The following is a 14,559-nucleotide window of genomic DNA, read 5'->3' on the forward strand; positions in this document are numbered from 1 at the left end:
TTTAAATTCAGAAGGAAACGAATGCTTGTTCTAAAGTAAAAATAGTAAGAGTGGGAGGTTGGGAGGAGATTTCTGTGTTATATTTGGATGTGTGTATTTATAAAATCTATATTTAAACCTATATCCACCCAGAGACACATACAGGATTCATCTTTGGTTGTGACTATAAGAAATAGATTCTTAAAAAAGATCCTTCTGCTTTTGTTCAGATCCTAAAGTAAGTAAATCTGTGATATAATTAGAGGTTTACATTTTTTCTGACACCCACGAATGAATACATTTGCCTTCTAGACCAGTACGGACAGCATGGCCCTGGAGAGCCCAGGGTGGGGACCCCGGGGGGGCCCTCTGAGCCCCCATGCCGTTCTGGCTGTTTCATCTCCAAGCTCTGGTGTGGACCTGGGGTGACTTCTGGCTCTGGCCCTCCTGCAGCTCTGGGCGGGCCAGTCTCTGTGGCCATGCCCCAGCCAGCACGGCGTCCCCCCGCTGCCCCGTGGCAGTCACCAGCGGCCACTCACCTGCTCTTGCTGCACCATGAACAGCACGTCCTCTCCAGGCCGCACGGCCACCGCCTCGCCACGGATGCTCACCCGCAGGCCCCGGGGTGGCATGAGGGGACACGGCAGTGGCCCCGGGCCCCGCTGCAGGTCCACACCACCCTCGCACACGTTGGACACCACCTTCCGGTACCTGGTGGACGAGGGAGGGCCAGGGTCACATCACACGGCTGGGGGCGGGGCTCACGTCCGGGCACGGATGCGCTTGTCAATCAGGGCTTCGGCTCAGCCCTTCCAGCTCCATCTGCCACCCCTCCTGACTACTCTGCCCAGTGCTGGTGCCGCCCTGCTTGAGGAGCGGGTGCTGTGGTTCCAAGGGCACCGGGACTGGTAGTGGCCTGGCACTACCTTGGCCTGGTCCTACAGTAAGAGTAATGCTGCTGTTACTGCTGAGTTGGACTTGTCCTGGTCTTGCTGAGAAGCGCAGAGTTCACAGTGCCCAACAGGCCTGGCCCTGGCTCTCCGGTGGCCCTGGGCAACACGCCCTCCTCTTGGGCTCCATCGCCCAGCTGCCTGGAGAGAGCCAGGCTCAAGGTGCCTGGTCCGTCACCCTCACTGTTTACTAAGCGTTTTTAAATGCCTGGCCCTGGAAGGAGGTGACACAGGCACCCCTGCCCCTGGCGGAGCAGCCTGTCCACATCAGTGGAGAATCATGGCTGTGGCAGTACTGGGAGAGGTGGTACCTGGGGAGCCCTCCTGAGAATGAGGCCTTCAGCTGAGCCTGTGAGGTGAGCAAGAGAAGACTGTCACAGGTGACAGGAATGTCATGGGCAAAGGCCCTGTGGTGGCAGAGCGAGCAGGGGGCATGAGGATAGAAGGGGCTGCTGGGCAGAGCCTGAAGGCCCCAGGGACACTTCAGAGACTGCTGGGAAGCAAAGCTCCCACTCAGAATGCAGTCTGGGAAGCTGGCATTGCTTGACAGTGCTCAGGGACTGCATCCTTAGGGCTGGGCTCTCTTGGGTGGCTCAGATGCTGACCAGACAGTTGGAAGTTTATCCAGCAAAGGTCAATGCACTGAGCGTGTGACAGAGGATGTGGCTCTCTAAGAGCTTCCCACCTATAGCTCCCTGGTGCTCAGTGTGCACACAGCATGGCCTAGAATCCTTCGCTCTTGTCACAGGTCTTGGCTCTGATGCTTCCGATGACAGGCCCTGCTCGCCAACCCTAGGGGTGTGCTGGAGAGGCCCTGCGGCTACAGTAGGTGGATGGAAAAATGATGAGAAGGATGAGTGGATATGTAGATGGGTGGTGGATGGATGGATGGGTGGGTCAATGGAAAACACAAGCGGATAGATGGATGGTCAGTGGGTGGATGGTGTGTGTGTGCGTGTGGGAGGAGGGAGTAATGGATGGATGGATGGGTGGATAGACGGATGGTAGATGAATGGATGGGTGGATGAGTAGATGAATGGTAGGTAATGATGGACAGATGGATGGATGCTTGCTGGCTAGCTGGGTGGGTAGATGAATGGGTAGATAGATGGATGGTAGATAAATGATTGCAAGGATGGATGAATGGATAGATGGATAGAATGATGGATGGACAGTAGAAGAATGATCAGAAGTTGGACGGATGAACAGATAGATAGATAGCCAGATAGGCAGGTAGTTGGATGGATGGATGGATGGATGGATGGATGGATGGATGGATGGGAAATGGACAGGTGAATGGTAGTTGGATGGATAGGTGGGTGCATGGGTGGTGAACAGGTGGGTGGGTAAACGGATGGATAGTTGGATGGCTGAGTGGTTGGTGGGCTGGTTGGTGGGTGGATGGACGGATGGATGGAGGAGTAAGTGGATGGATGGTAGATGAATGGCTGGAAGGGTGTCTGGATGGATGTGTCAGTGGGAGGATGGATCCCAGTGTGTGTGCTGCTGAGGCCAAGGCCTGCAGTTTCTGGTCTTGCTTCCTGTTTCCTCCGCTACAAAGGGAAGTGCTGGGATTTCCCATGAGCCCTGGGGCCTCTTCTCCCCTCTTTGCAGATTTCCTCGTGGAGGACAGGAGATGTGGGGCCTTTTCACGGAGTGTGCTGAAGGCTCGCAGCTCTTACACACCCGGCACTTGCACATGAAGTGAGCACTTCAGAAGCAGCGTGCTCAGCCCAGCAGGGACAGTGTCATCGCTGCCCCATCTGCGGGGCACTGGGCCTGCTGCCCAGCCGGTGTCTGCACCCAGCTGCAGGGCACATGCTGGTGTCAGGGCTCCCGGTCCAGCAGGGGGCAAACAGGATGATGGCTGTGACTGAGGCTGGGGCTCTGACACACTGAGCTGATGGCACAGAGGTGGGTGTCCGGAAGGCTTCCTGGAGGAGGCACCATTCTGGCGGAGACCCACAGGCAGGGACAGGTGTCCAAAGCACCCACCAGGGCCTGGCTCCACAGCCCTGGTGAGCAGGCAGCCCTGGAACTGCAGGTTGGGGCACTGGGGCAGGGATCTCCCTCTGGGCAGCCTTCGCCTGTGGCAGGTGGGAGCCCGCCTACTGGGCCCTTTCCCGCCCCCTGCTGGCCTGGTGGGGTGGAGGGGAAGGTCGGGGTCTAAGCCTGGTGACTCCTGGAGCCTTCCAGCAGGAGGACTACGTGGCCGCGGGCGGGCGTGGGGCGGGCGGAGGCCGCACTCACCCGAGGCTGCTGGTGTAGGTCTGGCCCACCACGCAGTCGTCAGGTGGGGACAGGGGGTTGAACCAGAAGTTGGCCGCACACTTGGCGCCAGGCTCCAAGGAGGGCGTGCGCTCGAACCCATAGTCGCTGGGAGGAGAGAGCAGAGTCAGGCACAGGACGCAGAGGCTGGGGAGGGGATCTCAGGCCAGAGCCACCCTGTCCCCAAGGGCGAGGCGGCCCAAACAGGACGGCCACAGGCACAGTGACGGGAGAGGCGGTGCGCTGTGCTGCGGGGCCAGAGGCCTTCCTGGAGGAGGTGGCGAGAGCCTCAGGAGCTGCCACAGCAGGAGCCATGCGAGAGCTGGGATGTAGGGACAGGATGGGAGGGGACAGGGGTGCTGGTGGTCCGGAGGCCTGAGAGACACACTGTCCTGGGCAGCAGGCAGCCACAGAATTTTTCCCCCCAGTACTGGGAATCGAACCCAGGGCCTTTGCACGAAACTATACCCCCACCCCTTGTTTCATTTTTTGAGACAGGGTCTCCCTAAGTTGCTGTGTTGCCCAGGCTGGGTTCAGACGTGCAATCCTCCTGCCTCAGACTCCCAGAGAACTAGGAACACAGGTGTGCGCCACCATGCCCAGCCCCCGAGCACTGCTGATAGGAGCAGGGGGTGGCGCATGGCTCTCAGCGAGTCACCAAGGACAGGGGCTGGGGTGCAACCTGCCTTCATGGTCCCTGAGTGCCTCAGTTTCTCCCCCAACCAGACAGAGGCTACAGGACAGTTTGGAAAACGTGCCCGGGAGTTCGTTAGCACTTCAAACCCGAGGGACAACAGGACTGACACATAGGCTCTGGTGGCGGCCTGTGACTTGGAGACTGGGCCAGGAAAGCCAGCGTGGCCTCCAGGGACCCAGGAGGGGCACGGCGGGCAGTCAGCGCTCACCAGAGGAAGTCTGAGTCTCGGCACTGGCACACGTGCGCCCTGAGTGCCGAGGTGAAGGTCCGGCCCTGGACGCACCAGGACGCCGGCTTCCTCTTCCGGAAGCTCCGCTGCTGGCCCATGATGCACTGGTCGCCCTGCGGTGGGAACACGGGGTGAGGGCCACTGCGAGGGAACAGCTGTCCACCCGCTGGCTCTGCCCATCCTGCAGTTCCTCAGGCAGCAGCGGGGCAGGGGCCACCACTTTTACAGAGGAGGAAACAGGCCCACAGTGCCAGGCGAGGCTGAGGCCACGCTGTGCCAGCCTCTCCTGCCCAGCCTTCCCGGGCACAGGGGGACCCAGAAGACCCCCGGGCAGCGGCCCTACCTGGAGGCTGGCGAGGTTCCAGGAGGCATAGTCGTCCTCACCACATGGCCTGGAGAAGGAGGGCCGGAAGTCCACCTTGACCAGCTCCCAGTCGGAGCGGAAGCTGATGTGGCCAAAGACCCTGGGGGCGGGGCCAGGAGACGGCACCTCAGCCAGACTGCATCCACTTGGCTGGCTCTGGCTGCAGTCCCCAGCTTTCTGGCTGCGCTGCATGGCCCCGTTGATGGAGCCAGGAGCCCTGGCCTCTGAGCGGCTGGGGGGACCCTTCCAGGAACCACCCACACTGTTCCTTGCCCTGTGCTTTGCACAGCAGCTGAGGACAGGGCTGTGTCAGGGCCACACAGCCTCTTCCTGCCGTCCTCCCTCCCTCAGGTGGCCCTGCAGGGGAAGGCCAGGCACTTCCAGCCCTGGGGGGCAGGAGCAGGGGCACTGCAAGACACTAGCCACACAGGGGCATCCACAGTATGCTGGAAGCCAAGAGTACCCCTGTTTACAGACAGAGGCCCTGAGGCCCAGAGAGGCACAGCCACTTGTCCAAGGTCACACAGCTTGTCTGCCGCATCCTTGTAGCTGTCTGAGCAGCTTCCTCTCCATCCCTGTCCCCCACCCTTCCCTCACTCTTGGGCTCCCAGGCCCGCCCCAAAAGAGGGGCCCAGCCTGTCCTGGCCTGGTCCTTCTCCAATGCAGCTTGCAGTGCCCTGGCCGCATTGCCAGAGGTCAGGCGTCCACTTGGGGAAGTGATCCCCACACCTGTGACCCTGCGCGGGCCCCTTTCCCTCTGTGCCTCCATTTCCTGGCCTTCAGGGATGGTGCTGGGGCAGTGACAGCTGGGTGGTGCAGCACAGCAGGACACGCACTGCTGACCTCCCCAATGGCTCCCTGAGGGCCATGTCCTCTCCACGGCCCCAGTTCACTGTCCTGCGTCCTCTGCTGAATGCTCAGCACCTGGGACGTGCACCAGAGTCTTCCAGCCACCCTCGCTGCCTGTGGCTGGCGGCCTGCTCCAAGGACTATGGTCTTGGACTGTTAAGTCTGTTGAAGCCTCATGTGCTCCCAGGTGGGGCTTTTGGGAGTGACTGGATCAGGGGTGTGATACTGGGTCATAGGTGTGATACTGGGTTGTGGGTGTGATACTGGACCGCAGGCGTGATTCACCGATTGGATCAACACAATTCTGGGTGTGGCTGAATGGATTTACTGAAGAGAGAAGACCCACGCTGGGTATGGGTGGCATCAAGCAAAAGGCTTATAGCCGGGATGGGATAAAAGGCAAAGGGAGGCTGCTGCTTCCTGCCTGCCCTGCCATGGACTGTTTATCCTCTGCGATGCTCCCCTGCTATGCCGCCCTGACTTGGAGCCAGCCGGTTATGGACGGAAACCTCTACAAACTGCGAGTTGAAGTAAAGCTCTCCTTTCACTTGTGGATGTCAAGTATTGTGTCTCAGTGATGAGGAAGGAAGTAACACTGACCCTCTGCCCAAGGGAGCATGTGGCCTTGGGACCCTCCTGCTACCTGGAGGTGAGGGTAACCATGGATACTATCCCCCTCTACCCATCCAGCCACCCTTGCAGGTGTCAAATCCCACTGAGGGCCTGGCTGGTGGCTGCAGCTGTAGGTGGCCTTGGCCCTGAGGTGCCTGTGTGCCCCTCGTCACCCGCCCTGATCCATCGCGGGAGCCTCTCTCCACCGTTACCCTCTGACCTCGCAAATACCCTGTGGGGACACTGCCAGGTCTCCAGCTAAGCCGGCACTCCCTGCTGCAGCCACGGGGCTGTGCTGATGGCTCCCGCTGTGCTGGTGAGTGCCTGGGATCCCACCCTCTCCTTACGCCTCCCCAGGAGGCGCACAGGACCACCGCGACCATCTTACAGATGGGGAAGTGGAGGCTGGGTGACAGCCTCGACCAGCCTGGCAGAGCCGCAGCCCCCACGGGGAGCCAGCATTGGGTGTCACAGCCTAGCGGCCTCCCATAGCCTCAGTTTACCCATCCTGAGTGGCATGGAGGACACTGATGCTCCGCACCATCTCATCAGCCCTGACGACAGTGACAAAACCCCAAACCTGCGTGGATGCTGTGAGGCTTGGCTGCCAACCCAGTGCCTGAAGGGGACTGGCAGTGACCCGACCCGAGGGACAGTCCTGTGCCTGCCCCACTCCACCCTGCTCGGCTTCCGCGGAGCCCCTCCTTGCCCTGTGCCACTGTCACCCAGCTGTTCCCTGCCCCAGCCAGCCTTGTCTGGACACCTCTGCTCCCATGCCAGGTTCCGGGGGGATGTGGAGATTGGGGGGCACTGATGCCCAGCCACACTGTGGGGCAGAAGGGAGAAGCCTGCATGGGACGGAAGCTGCTGGGAATGCCCAGCTGGGGACAGCACAGCAGCTGTGGGGCAGCAGAGTCCCTGTCCCACTGCACCCGGGCCTGCTCGGTTAGGGCTCAGACCCTGCAGCAGGCGCAGGAGTAGTGCTGCCCCTTCCATCCGGAAGTGTGGCCACCCCGGGTCCTGTAAGCCCGTTTCCCACGCCACGGCAGATCTGAACACCCATGCCCCGCTGTCCCTTCTGCTCAGAGGAGCTGGCTGGGCTCTGGCCTTGGGGTCCTGGGCAGGGGACAGCGGGGACCCAACCTGGCTCCTGGCACTGCGCTACCTGCTTTCAGTCCTCTGTGCACCTATGGGTGAGGCGGACACCCAGGCTCCTCCTGGTACCCAGTGCCACCCTTGAGGCACGGTGAGGTCCAGGCTGGCCGGTTCCACCCTCACCAGCGGGACCGGGTAAGGGCAATATCCTGAAGCGGGGACTCCATGCCCGCCTCACAGAGGCTGGGGCCGCGGCTGGGGCCTGGGCTGGGGCCCGGGCTGAGGGATGAGGAGCTGCCCGCCCCGCAGGAGGACGTCCGCGTCAGAACGCGACTCGCCTCCTGGTCCTGCACGGCTGCTGGTCCCCGCGCCACTCACGTCATGACCAGCGTCTCGTCTCCCGGCTCGCTCAGCAGCCCGTCCACGAACACCGAGGTGCCGGTGAAGTTGTGCGTGCTCCACGTGACGCCCTCGTCCACGCTGAACCTGGGGGAGGGGCCTCAGCGTCCCACGGAGCCGCGGCCGCACCCCAGGCTCCTCCTCTCCGGGCGCGGGGCGGCAGCGTCTTGCCAGCACGGCCGCAGCCACACTGGGGTTGTGAGACCACGGCGTGTGCCCTGGGCCCTTTACCTGGCTACCAGGCTGACACCCAGCACTCCCGAGGGGTAGGGATCGCCAGGCTTTGGGAACATCGAGCTCAGCCCCACCTTGCTCTTCTTTAGACTGAAGTGAAACTGACTTCCTACCAGCTGCCCTAGTTCTGCCTTTGGGACCCTAGGTTTTCTCTCTCCTCAGTTTCCCTATGGGCCTTCAGATGTCCGAAGGGGCTGCCAACCCTGCTCACGTGGGCACTCGTTGCTGGTTCCAGCCCTCCACCGACTGATCCTTACATCACCTCCTCCGGAAAGCCCTCCCCGCCCCCGCGGGGCTACTCCCTGCGCCACCCGCCCCTCCAGGCTCCCTCTGTCGCATCCTGGGGAACTGCAGGGCTCCCAGGCGCAGGGCTCAGGGCCGCTTCGGCCCCGGGAGCTGCTCTCGGGCGCCCCCTGCTGCCGCCCTCTCCGACCGGCCGGCGTCCCCGCACCCACTTGAGGATCTTCAGAGGGATGGAGGTGTCCTTGATGGCCACGATCACGCCGCCGTGGTCCAGGTAGAGGATGTGATGCTCCTCCTCGAACACCTGAGGGACAGGGCACGGTGCGCTGGGGGCGGGGACACTGGGGAAACGTGTGTGTGAGGCAACCCCTCCTCTCGCCACAGCCCTTGCAGATGGTACCCATCCTTCCAGGGCCTCAGGACTCTGCAGGAGGAGGCCTGACCACTGTCCTCCACCCTCCACCACTGGCCACTCTGGCTCCATCCCTGAATGCACCCCAGGATGTTTGCACACACTGCTTCCCCACCTGCCAAGCTCTTTCCCAGCCGATTCTACTTTGTTAGCAGCCTCACTGGCACACCCCACTGCTCATAAGAACTCCCCTTACAATGGGTCAGAGCCAGGGGATGTGTCCCAGGGTCCCGCTCCCTCCTTCCCTTTGTATTTATTGGGAAGGGGGATTCTGGTCAGGCCAAATGTCACAAGCTGTGGTTGAGCCCTGCCCTGTGGGTCTGGTAGAAGGTCCTCAAGCTGTGGGGCACCAGCCCTGGGAGGGATACGTGGCCTGGGCCCCTGTGCATGCCAGAGAGAGCTGTGGGGAAGCCGCCCTGCCACACGCACCCAGCGTGGCCATGAGCCCTCGCCCACCCTGCTCCTGCTGGGGCGCCCCTGGCGGTGACTGGACTAACACAGGGCCTAGCACCTGTGCCCGCCGCCCTGCCTCAGCACCACGCCCCCACCAGAGTACTGGAGACAAGTGAGGACACGTGCCACGGAGCCTGCACCCTGAGCCCAGGCAGCCCCAGGCCGTGAGGGGCGTGGGCCGGTCTCCGTGGGGAGGGCTTCCTTCCAGAAGCTTCCTCACGCGTGATCATGACTCAGGGACAGAGTGGTCCAGGCCAGCGCTGCTCCTCCTGGAGGCAGTGAGGCCCCTCCCCAGCGAGCAGAGCTCTCTTCCCAAGAATGTGCGTGCAGGACCCTGGCGGCCGGAACCGTGCTGGTCTCCGAGAGGCTGAGTGGGACAGTGGCAGAGTGGACCCTGCTTGTCCCCTTCCCAAGTGTGCCCGGCAAGACCTGCACCTCACAGGCGCCTCATCTGATGTCTCTCAGGGTCCCCCCGCCAAGGGTGACAGCTACGGAAGGCAGGGGTGAACCCTGAATTGCACAGCCAGGTCTCCAAGGAGACCCTGGGCCACCACACCCCGCCCCCAGGACAGCGAGGAGGGCTTTGGTCACAGCCACCGTGGGAGAGACAGAAGGGGGCGCCTCCGAGCCATCCTGGGAACCAGAAGAAACATCGCTCTCATTAGCTTGGGGGCTCTCGGAAAAGGGGCCCGGGTTTCCCCCGTCCTAGCAGGACCGTGGCTCTGCCAGTAGCCAAGGCTGTGGCTCCCTGTGCCTCGGTGGGTCCCCAGCACCCAAGCCCATCCCCAGCCTGAGTCCCACAGGGCTCCCAGGGCTCACCAGCTCCTGGGTCCCCCTGTCCTGGGTCACTGGGGAGCTGAGTGTGTCAAAGACCATGTCCACTGCGTGAGGTGTGCCTGTCACTGTCCTTCCTGCGCTGGTCCTGTTCTCTGAGGTGTGCCACGCGCCCACACGTGGTGGCCAGCGGGTGCTGCATCTGCCTTCTGTGCGGTGTGTCCACCCTGCTGCCCGGGCACCTGCTTTTTCTCCTCTTCCTCTCAGTGAACGCCAGACCCAGTGTGAACATCTCCCTCCCCGGCACACACACGCACATGCGCACACCGGCCAGCACCCAGGGCATCCCCGCACTCCCAGCCCAACTCCACCCGACTCCGTCCTCTCATCTAGGTCTGTCATCCCCAGGTTTGAAACCCAAACAAGCCGCTCGGCCAGGGTGACCGCCACTGAGCGCCTCAGCCCCTGTCTGTAAGACCACAGGGGCCGCTGGCAATGGACAGGTGGTGACCTTTGAGAGACTCGATGTCTTTTCAGGTTCTAGTGAAACAGAAATATTCTAATATGATAAATCGCTTTTGCCCTTTTCAAAATTCCTTATTTCTTGCATGTGATTAAAAACGATCCGGCCTTAAGCCGAGGAGGCAGGCAGACTTTGCATGTCGGGGATGAATGTGTCTGTCCAGAGCCAGTGTCACCGCCACCCGAGGGGCCGCACCCGGCCACGACACAGCTGGACCCGAACCGGGCTCCCCCCGTCTGCGAAGCCCAGCTCTGCTCCAGGACGATCCAACCCCAGCCTAGCCCTCAGGGAATCAGGGGTGAGGGGAGGCGGGGCTGTGCTGGGGACACGTGGGTCCTGGAGCTGGCGCAGCTGTCCAGGGTGGGCAGGGCCGACTCCCTCCTCCCTTGGCCTCGCTGTCCCCACACGCTGAAGGTCAAGAGGGCGTCCCTGGCCTGACGCTGACCTCCACCGGGCCCCGGTGCGTAGAGGGGCCGCCTCCCACATGCACCCCGCTTCTTCCTCATCTTGGCCACGCTCTGCCTGTGGACCACGCCCCCGATGCTCCCCAGAGCCCAGCCCGGACCCCCAGGGCCCCCAGACCCGCTCCTCTCCCCTCTCCCTCTACCAGCGTCCCGTCCACGCACTCCCGCCTGCAGGAAGCCAGCACAGCGGAGTCCCCACCTCCAGTGTTCGGCCACAGAGGACACGGGGCGGCTGCACTCATGTGGCAGGGGCACCAGGTGCTATAGGGGCCACTCATCCAGGTACTACAGGGGCCACTCCGCTGGCCCGGGGCAGCGTGATAGGACAACCGTCTCCTGGGAGTACGGGTCCGAGGTAGGACTGGGTGCACGCCGCCTTACCTGCCGCCAGGTGCGCCCGCAGTCCGCCGTGATGTACATCTCCTCCTTGTACTCCACCAGCTGTGAGCCCAGGTTACCTGGTCACAGGGAAAGGGAGAGGTGCTCTTGGGGTCCAGCGGCTCCCCCTTTCACCCAGGACGGAGCCAGGCAGTGCCCAGGTGTGCAAGGTGCCTGTGTCCCGGTCCCCAGCTCCATCACCAGAGCTGCCCGTCAGTGTGTCCCTGCCATCCTCCCCCACAGAGGCCCTGCTTTGGCTCCTGGGCTCAGGCCCAGGTTCCCTCCGTGCAGTGACAGCCCAGCTCTGCACAAACTCCCAAGCCCAGGTGGCTCAGCCGCTAACCAGGTGTGGACAGAGCTGGAGCCCCTCAGAGGATGAACAGCTGTGGCTCAAGTATAAGAAGTACAGCCACACATTGGGGTGCACATTTGGAGTCCCAGCAATCTGGGAGGCTGAGGCAGGAGGACCCCAAGTTAGAGCCCAGCCCAGGCAACTTAGCAACTTAGTGAGACCCTGTCTCCAAATTTTAAAAATTAAAGGGGCTTCAGATGTAGCTCACTGCGAAGGCCCTGGGTTCAATCTCCAGTAAAGAAAAAAAAAGAAGAAAGAAAAAAATGTGGTGGCCAGGGACAGGCTGCAGGGACCAGAGGTAGGCACAGGGTGCGTGAGACCATGGAAGGGTGAGGAGGGGCCTGGGGGAGCGTGGGGTAGGTGTGTGCCCGGGGCAGACTGGGCCTCCCCAGTTCTGCCCACCTGAGCCCTGTTCTGCCTGTCATCCAGATGGCTCTGCTAAGGGGCACAGATGCGACTGCAGGAGTGGAGTCACAGCAGGGAAGCGGGGCAAGGCTGTGGCAGGAGTGCTGCTCTGTGAAGTGACAGCCTCTGCCGCAGCCCTGGTCATGGCAGAGGCAGGTTCCTGTCCCCGGAATAAGACACTCAAACCCCCTGGACGCGAGGGGAGCCCCAGAGGCCCCCGCGCCTCACTCGCTGTGCCGTATTTCTGTGCTGGTGCTGGCACCTGCCGTTTGAAGCCTTATCTAGATGACACACTCAGAAGTATTTCATTCATTTCAAATTGAGGCACTGGGAAATACCAAGGGAAATGGATTGTCCTCAAATAGATGATTTCAAGTCCTAAGCAGGGTGTGTGCTTGTCTTTCCTGAAGTAGATCCATTCACCTATCCATCCATCCGTCCACTCATACATCCACCCCTCTGCTATCAATCTATTGCATCCATCCACCCATCCAGTCATTATCCATACCTCCATCCAGCCGTTCATCCCCCATTCCCTATGTGTCCACGTGTCCATCCACCCATTATCCACGCATCCATCAATCTACTCATTCACCCACCCCCATTATCCATCCATCCACCCATTATCCATGCTTCAATTCCCCCATCCACCCCTCATTACACATATATCCACCCATCCACCCATGCATCTATCCATCTATTATCCATACCTCCATCCATCCACACATCCATCTATCCATCCACCCATCCACCCATGCATCTATCCATCTATTATCCATGCCTCCATCCACCCATCCATCCATCCACCCATCCATTCATGCATCTATCCGTCTATTATCCATGCCTCCATCCACCCATCCATCCATCCATCCACCCATCCACCCATGCATCTATCCATCTATTATCCATGCCTCCATCCATCCATCCATCCATCTATCCATGCCTCCATCTATCCATCCATTATCCATGCATCCATCCATCTTTATAAGGCTATTATCCATCCAACCATCCATCCTACCATCCATACTTCTATTTCTTCATTATCTCCACTCAGGAACCCATTCCTGCATGTATCCAGCACTTCCCGAGCCCTCTGCCCAGCCCTGTGCTGGGCTCCGGGAGTCTGAGCTGCATGTGCTCTGCCCCACTCCCTGACAGCTGTCCGTCTAGCAGGGAGGAAGGTGGCTGTGCAGTCACACTCAGAGCCAGGATAGTGGATCTGTGAGGACAGTGGCAAGGAGGAACTGAGGCAGGACGTGGCCTGCAGCTGAGCCTGGAGATGTGAGCTCTTGGAGGGTGAAGGCTGCAGGGAGAGGGGGCAGAGGTGTGAGGGGCGGGGTCTGTAGATGGAAGGCCAGGCGGAGAGCAAGCACTGGATCTGGACACTATGGACCAAGCCCCTCACTGTCTGCATTGGGTCTGCTTGGCCCCATGAGGGCAGAGAGTGGGAGCCGGTCTGGCTCGGGAGGACCACCCGCCCGGCTTCCTCCCACAGGCTTACGCTGGCCAGGAAGATGTAAGCGAAGAGCAGGTGGCCACCAAGACGAGAAAGGGCACAGCGAGGTAAGGAGGCAGCATCCAGCCCCAAGGGGAAAGTCGGGGAGGGGGCTGCACTGAAGCCCCCACAGCAGCTGGGCAGCACCCACTTCCTGTGCGGCCCATACACATCTCGTGGATGCACAGAGCCTCTTGGGGCTGGAACACTCACTCCCAGCTCTAACGGCCTCCCAGGAGTGGTGGCACTGACACTGTGCCTTTTGTATTTTGGTTAAGGATTTAGGGTTCCAGCCAAGCATGAGAGTGCTCTGTAAATGCACTATCCCATTAGGGTTCATATCCGGATGCCCCCCGGAAAGCCGCATGTGCTTAGAGCAGGGATTTGTGGAGGGTCACTGGGTTATGTAGGCCTACGGCTGGCTTGGTTAAAGGGGCGGGGCCTGGTGGGAAGAGGTCCTGGGGGCGTGGCCCACAAGGGTTCGTCGTCCCTCCCAGCTCCTCCCTTCTCTCTGCTTCCTGTCCCCCATGCTGTGAGCCACTCTCCTCCACCAGGCCCTTCCACCGTGCCACTCAGGGTTCTCCACGCGAGCTGAACATCTTGGAGAGACTGAGGCACTGTCCCCTGATAGGCACACCGTGGTCCCGGGCCACTGCCTGGCCACGCATTTCCCTCTGTGCAGGGAGCTTCCCTGGACAGGGTGGGGCTCTGAGAGCCGGAGCTGAGGCTGACCTTGGAGCAGGCTGACCACGGGCTGAAAACACAAGCCAGCCTTGCTGAAGCTCCACGCCCCTTCTCCCTGCACAGCCGGCAGCCCTGGAGGAGCCGCTGTGGGTCAGGCCTCACGCTGGAGATGGCGAAGGGCTGGACGTGCCATCCGGCGCAGAGTTGGGGTCCAACTGCACCCAGCCTTCGCCTCCACCCCGCAGCACTCTCTTCATGTTGCAGCTGGTGCTAGGGCCAACAGAGGGCCAGGTGGTGGCTCAGTAAGCGGCATGCTGTGGGCCTTGCCTCTGTGTCCTCATGCTGTGACATGGTCTGGCCCCTCCCCAAGCCTGCCCAGTGACCTCCTGCCAGGGGCCTGCTTCTGATTTTGAATGACTCCTCTAACTTGAATGGATCTTGTTTGACGGTGTTATTTGATCAGCACACACCTAACCAGCCCCAACGTAGGTTCTAGTTTCATGAGGACCACAAACACATATAGCAATTATATTTTTGTTTTTTTAAAAAGATAATCTACTTGCATACAAGCCTTTCTCCTCCACTTTTCAGGGACCAATAAACGTCAGCCATGATCCAAATCCTCCATCTCCCTGCCTCCCTTCCCTTCATCTCCCTCCTTCTTTTCCTGCACACATCCATCCAGTATCCACTTATCCAC

The 14,559-nt window shown here is 60.9% G+C and overlaps 1 protein-coding gene across 1 annotated transcript in view; it reads right to left on the bottom strand.

The window, feature by feature from the left end:
• Sorcs2 (sortilin-related VPS10 domain containing receptor 2) overlaps positions 1–14,559 on the bottom strand; it is a gene marked incomplete at its 5' end in the record, with an annotated part of 336,999 nt that overhangs the window by 15,573 nt on the left and 306,867 nt on the right. Inside the window, 7 exon segments of the mRNA XM_005408856.2 lie at positions 519–690; positions 3,180–3,305; positions 4,103–4,236; positions 4,467–4,587; positions 7,422–7,529; positions 8,132–8,223; positions 10,927–11,003. Of these exon segments, the coding sequence (XP_005408913.2) occupies positions 519–690; positions 3,180–3,305; positions 4,103–4,236; positions 4,467–4,587; positions 7,422–7,529; positions 8,132–8,223; positions 10,927–11,003 (830 nt within the window).

The sequence above is a fragment of the Chinchilla lanigera genome, unplaced genomic scaffold (genome assembly GCF_000276665.1).
Source record: "Chinchilla lanigera isolate Chin_1 unplaced genomic scaffold, ChiLan1.0 scaffold00113, whole genome shotgun sequence".
Classification (NCBI taxonomy): domain Eukaryota; kingdom Metazoa; phylum Chordata; class Mammalia; order Rodentia; family Chinchillidae; genus Chinchilla; species Chinchilla lanigera.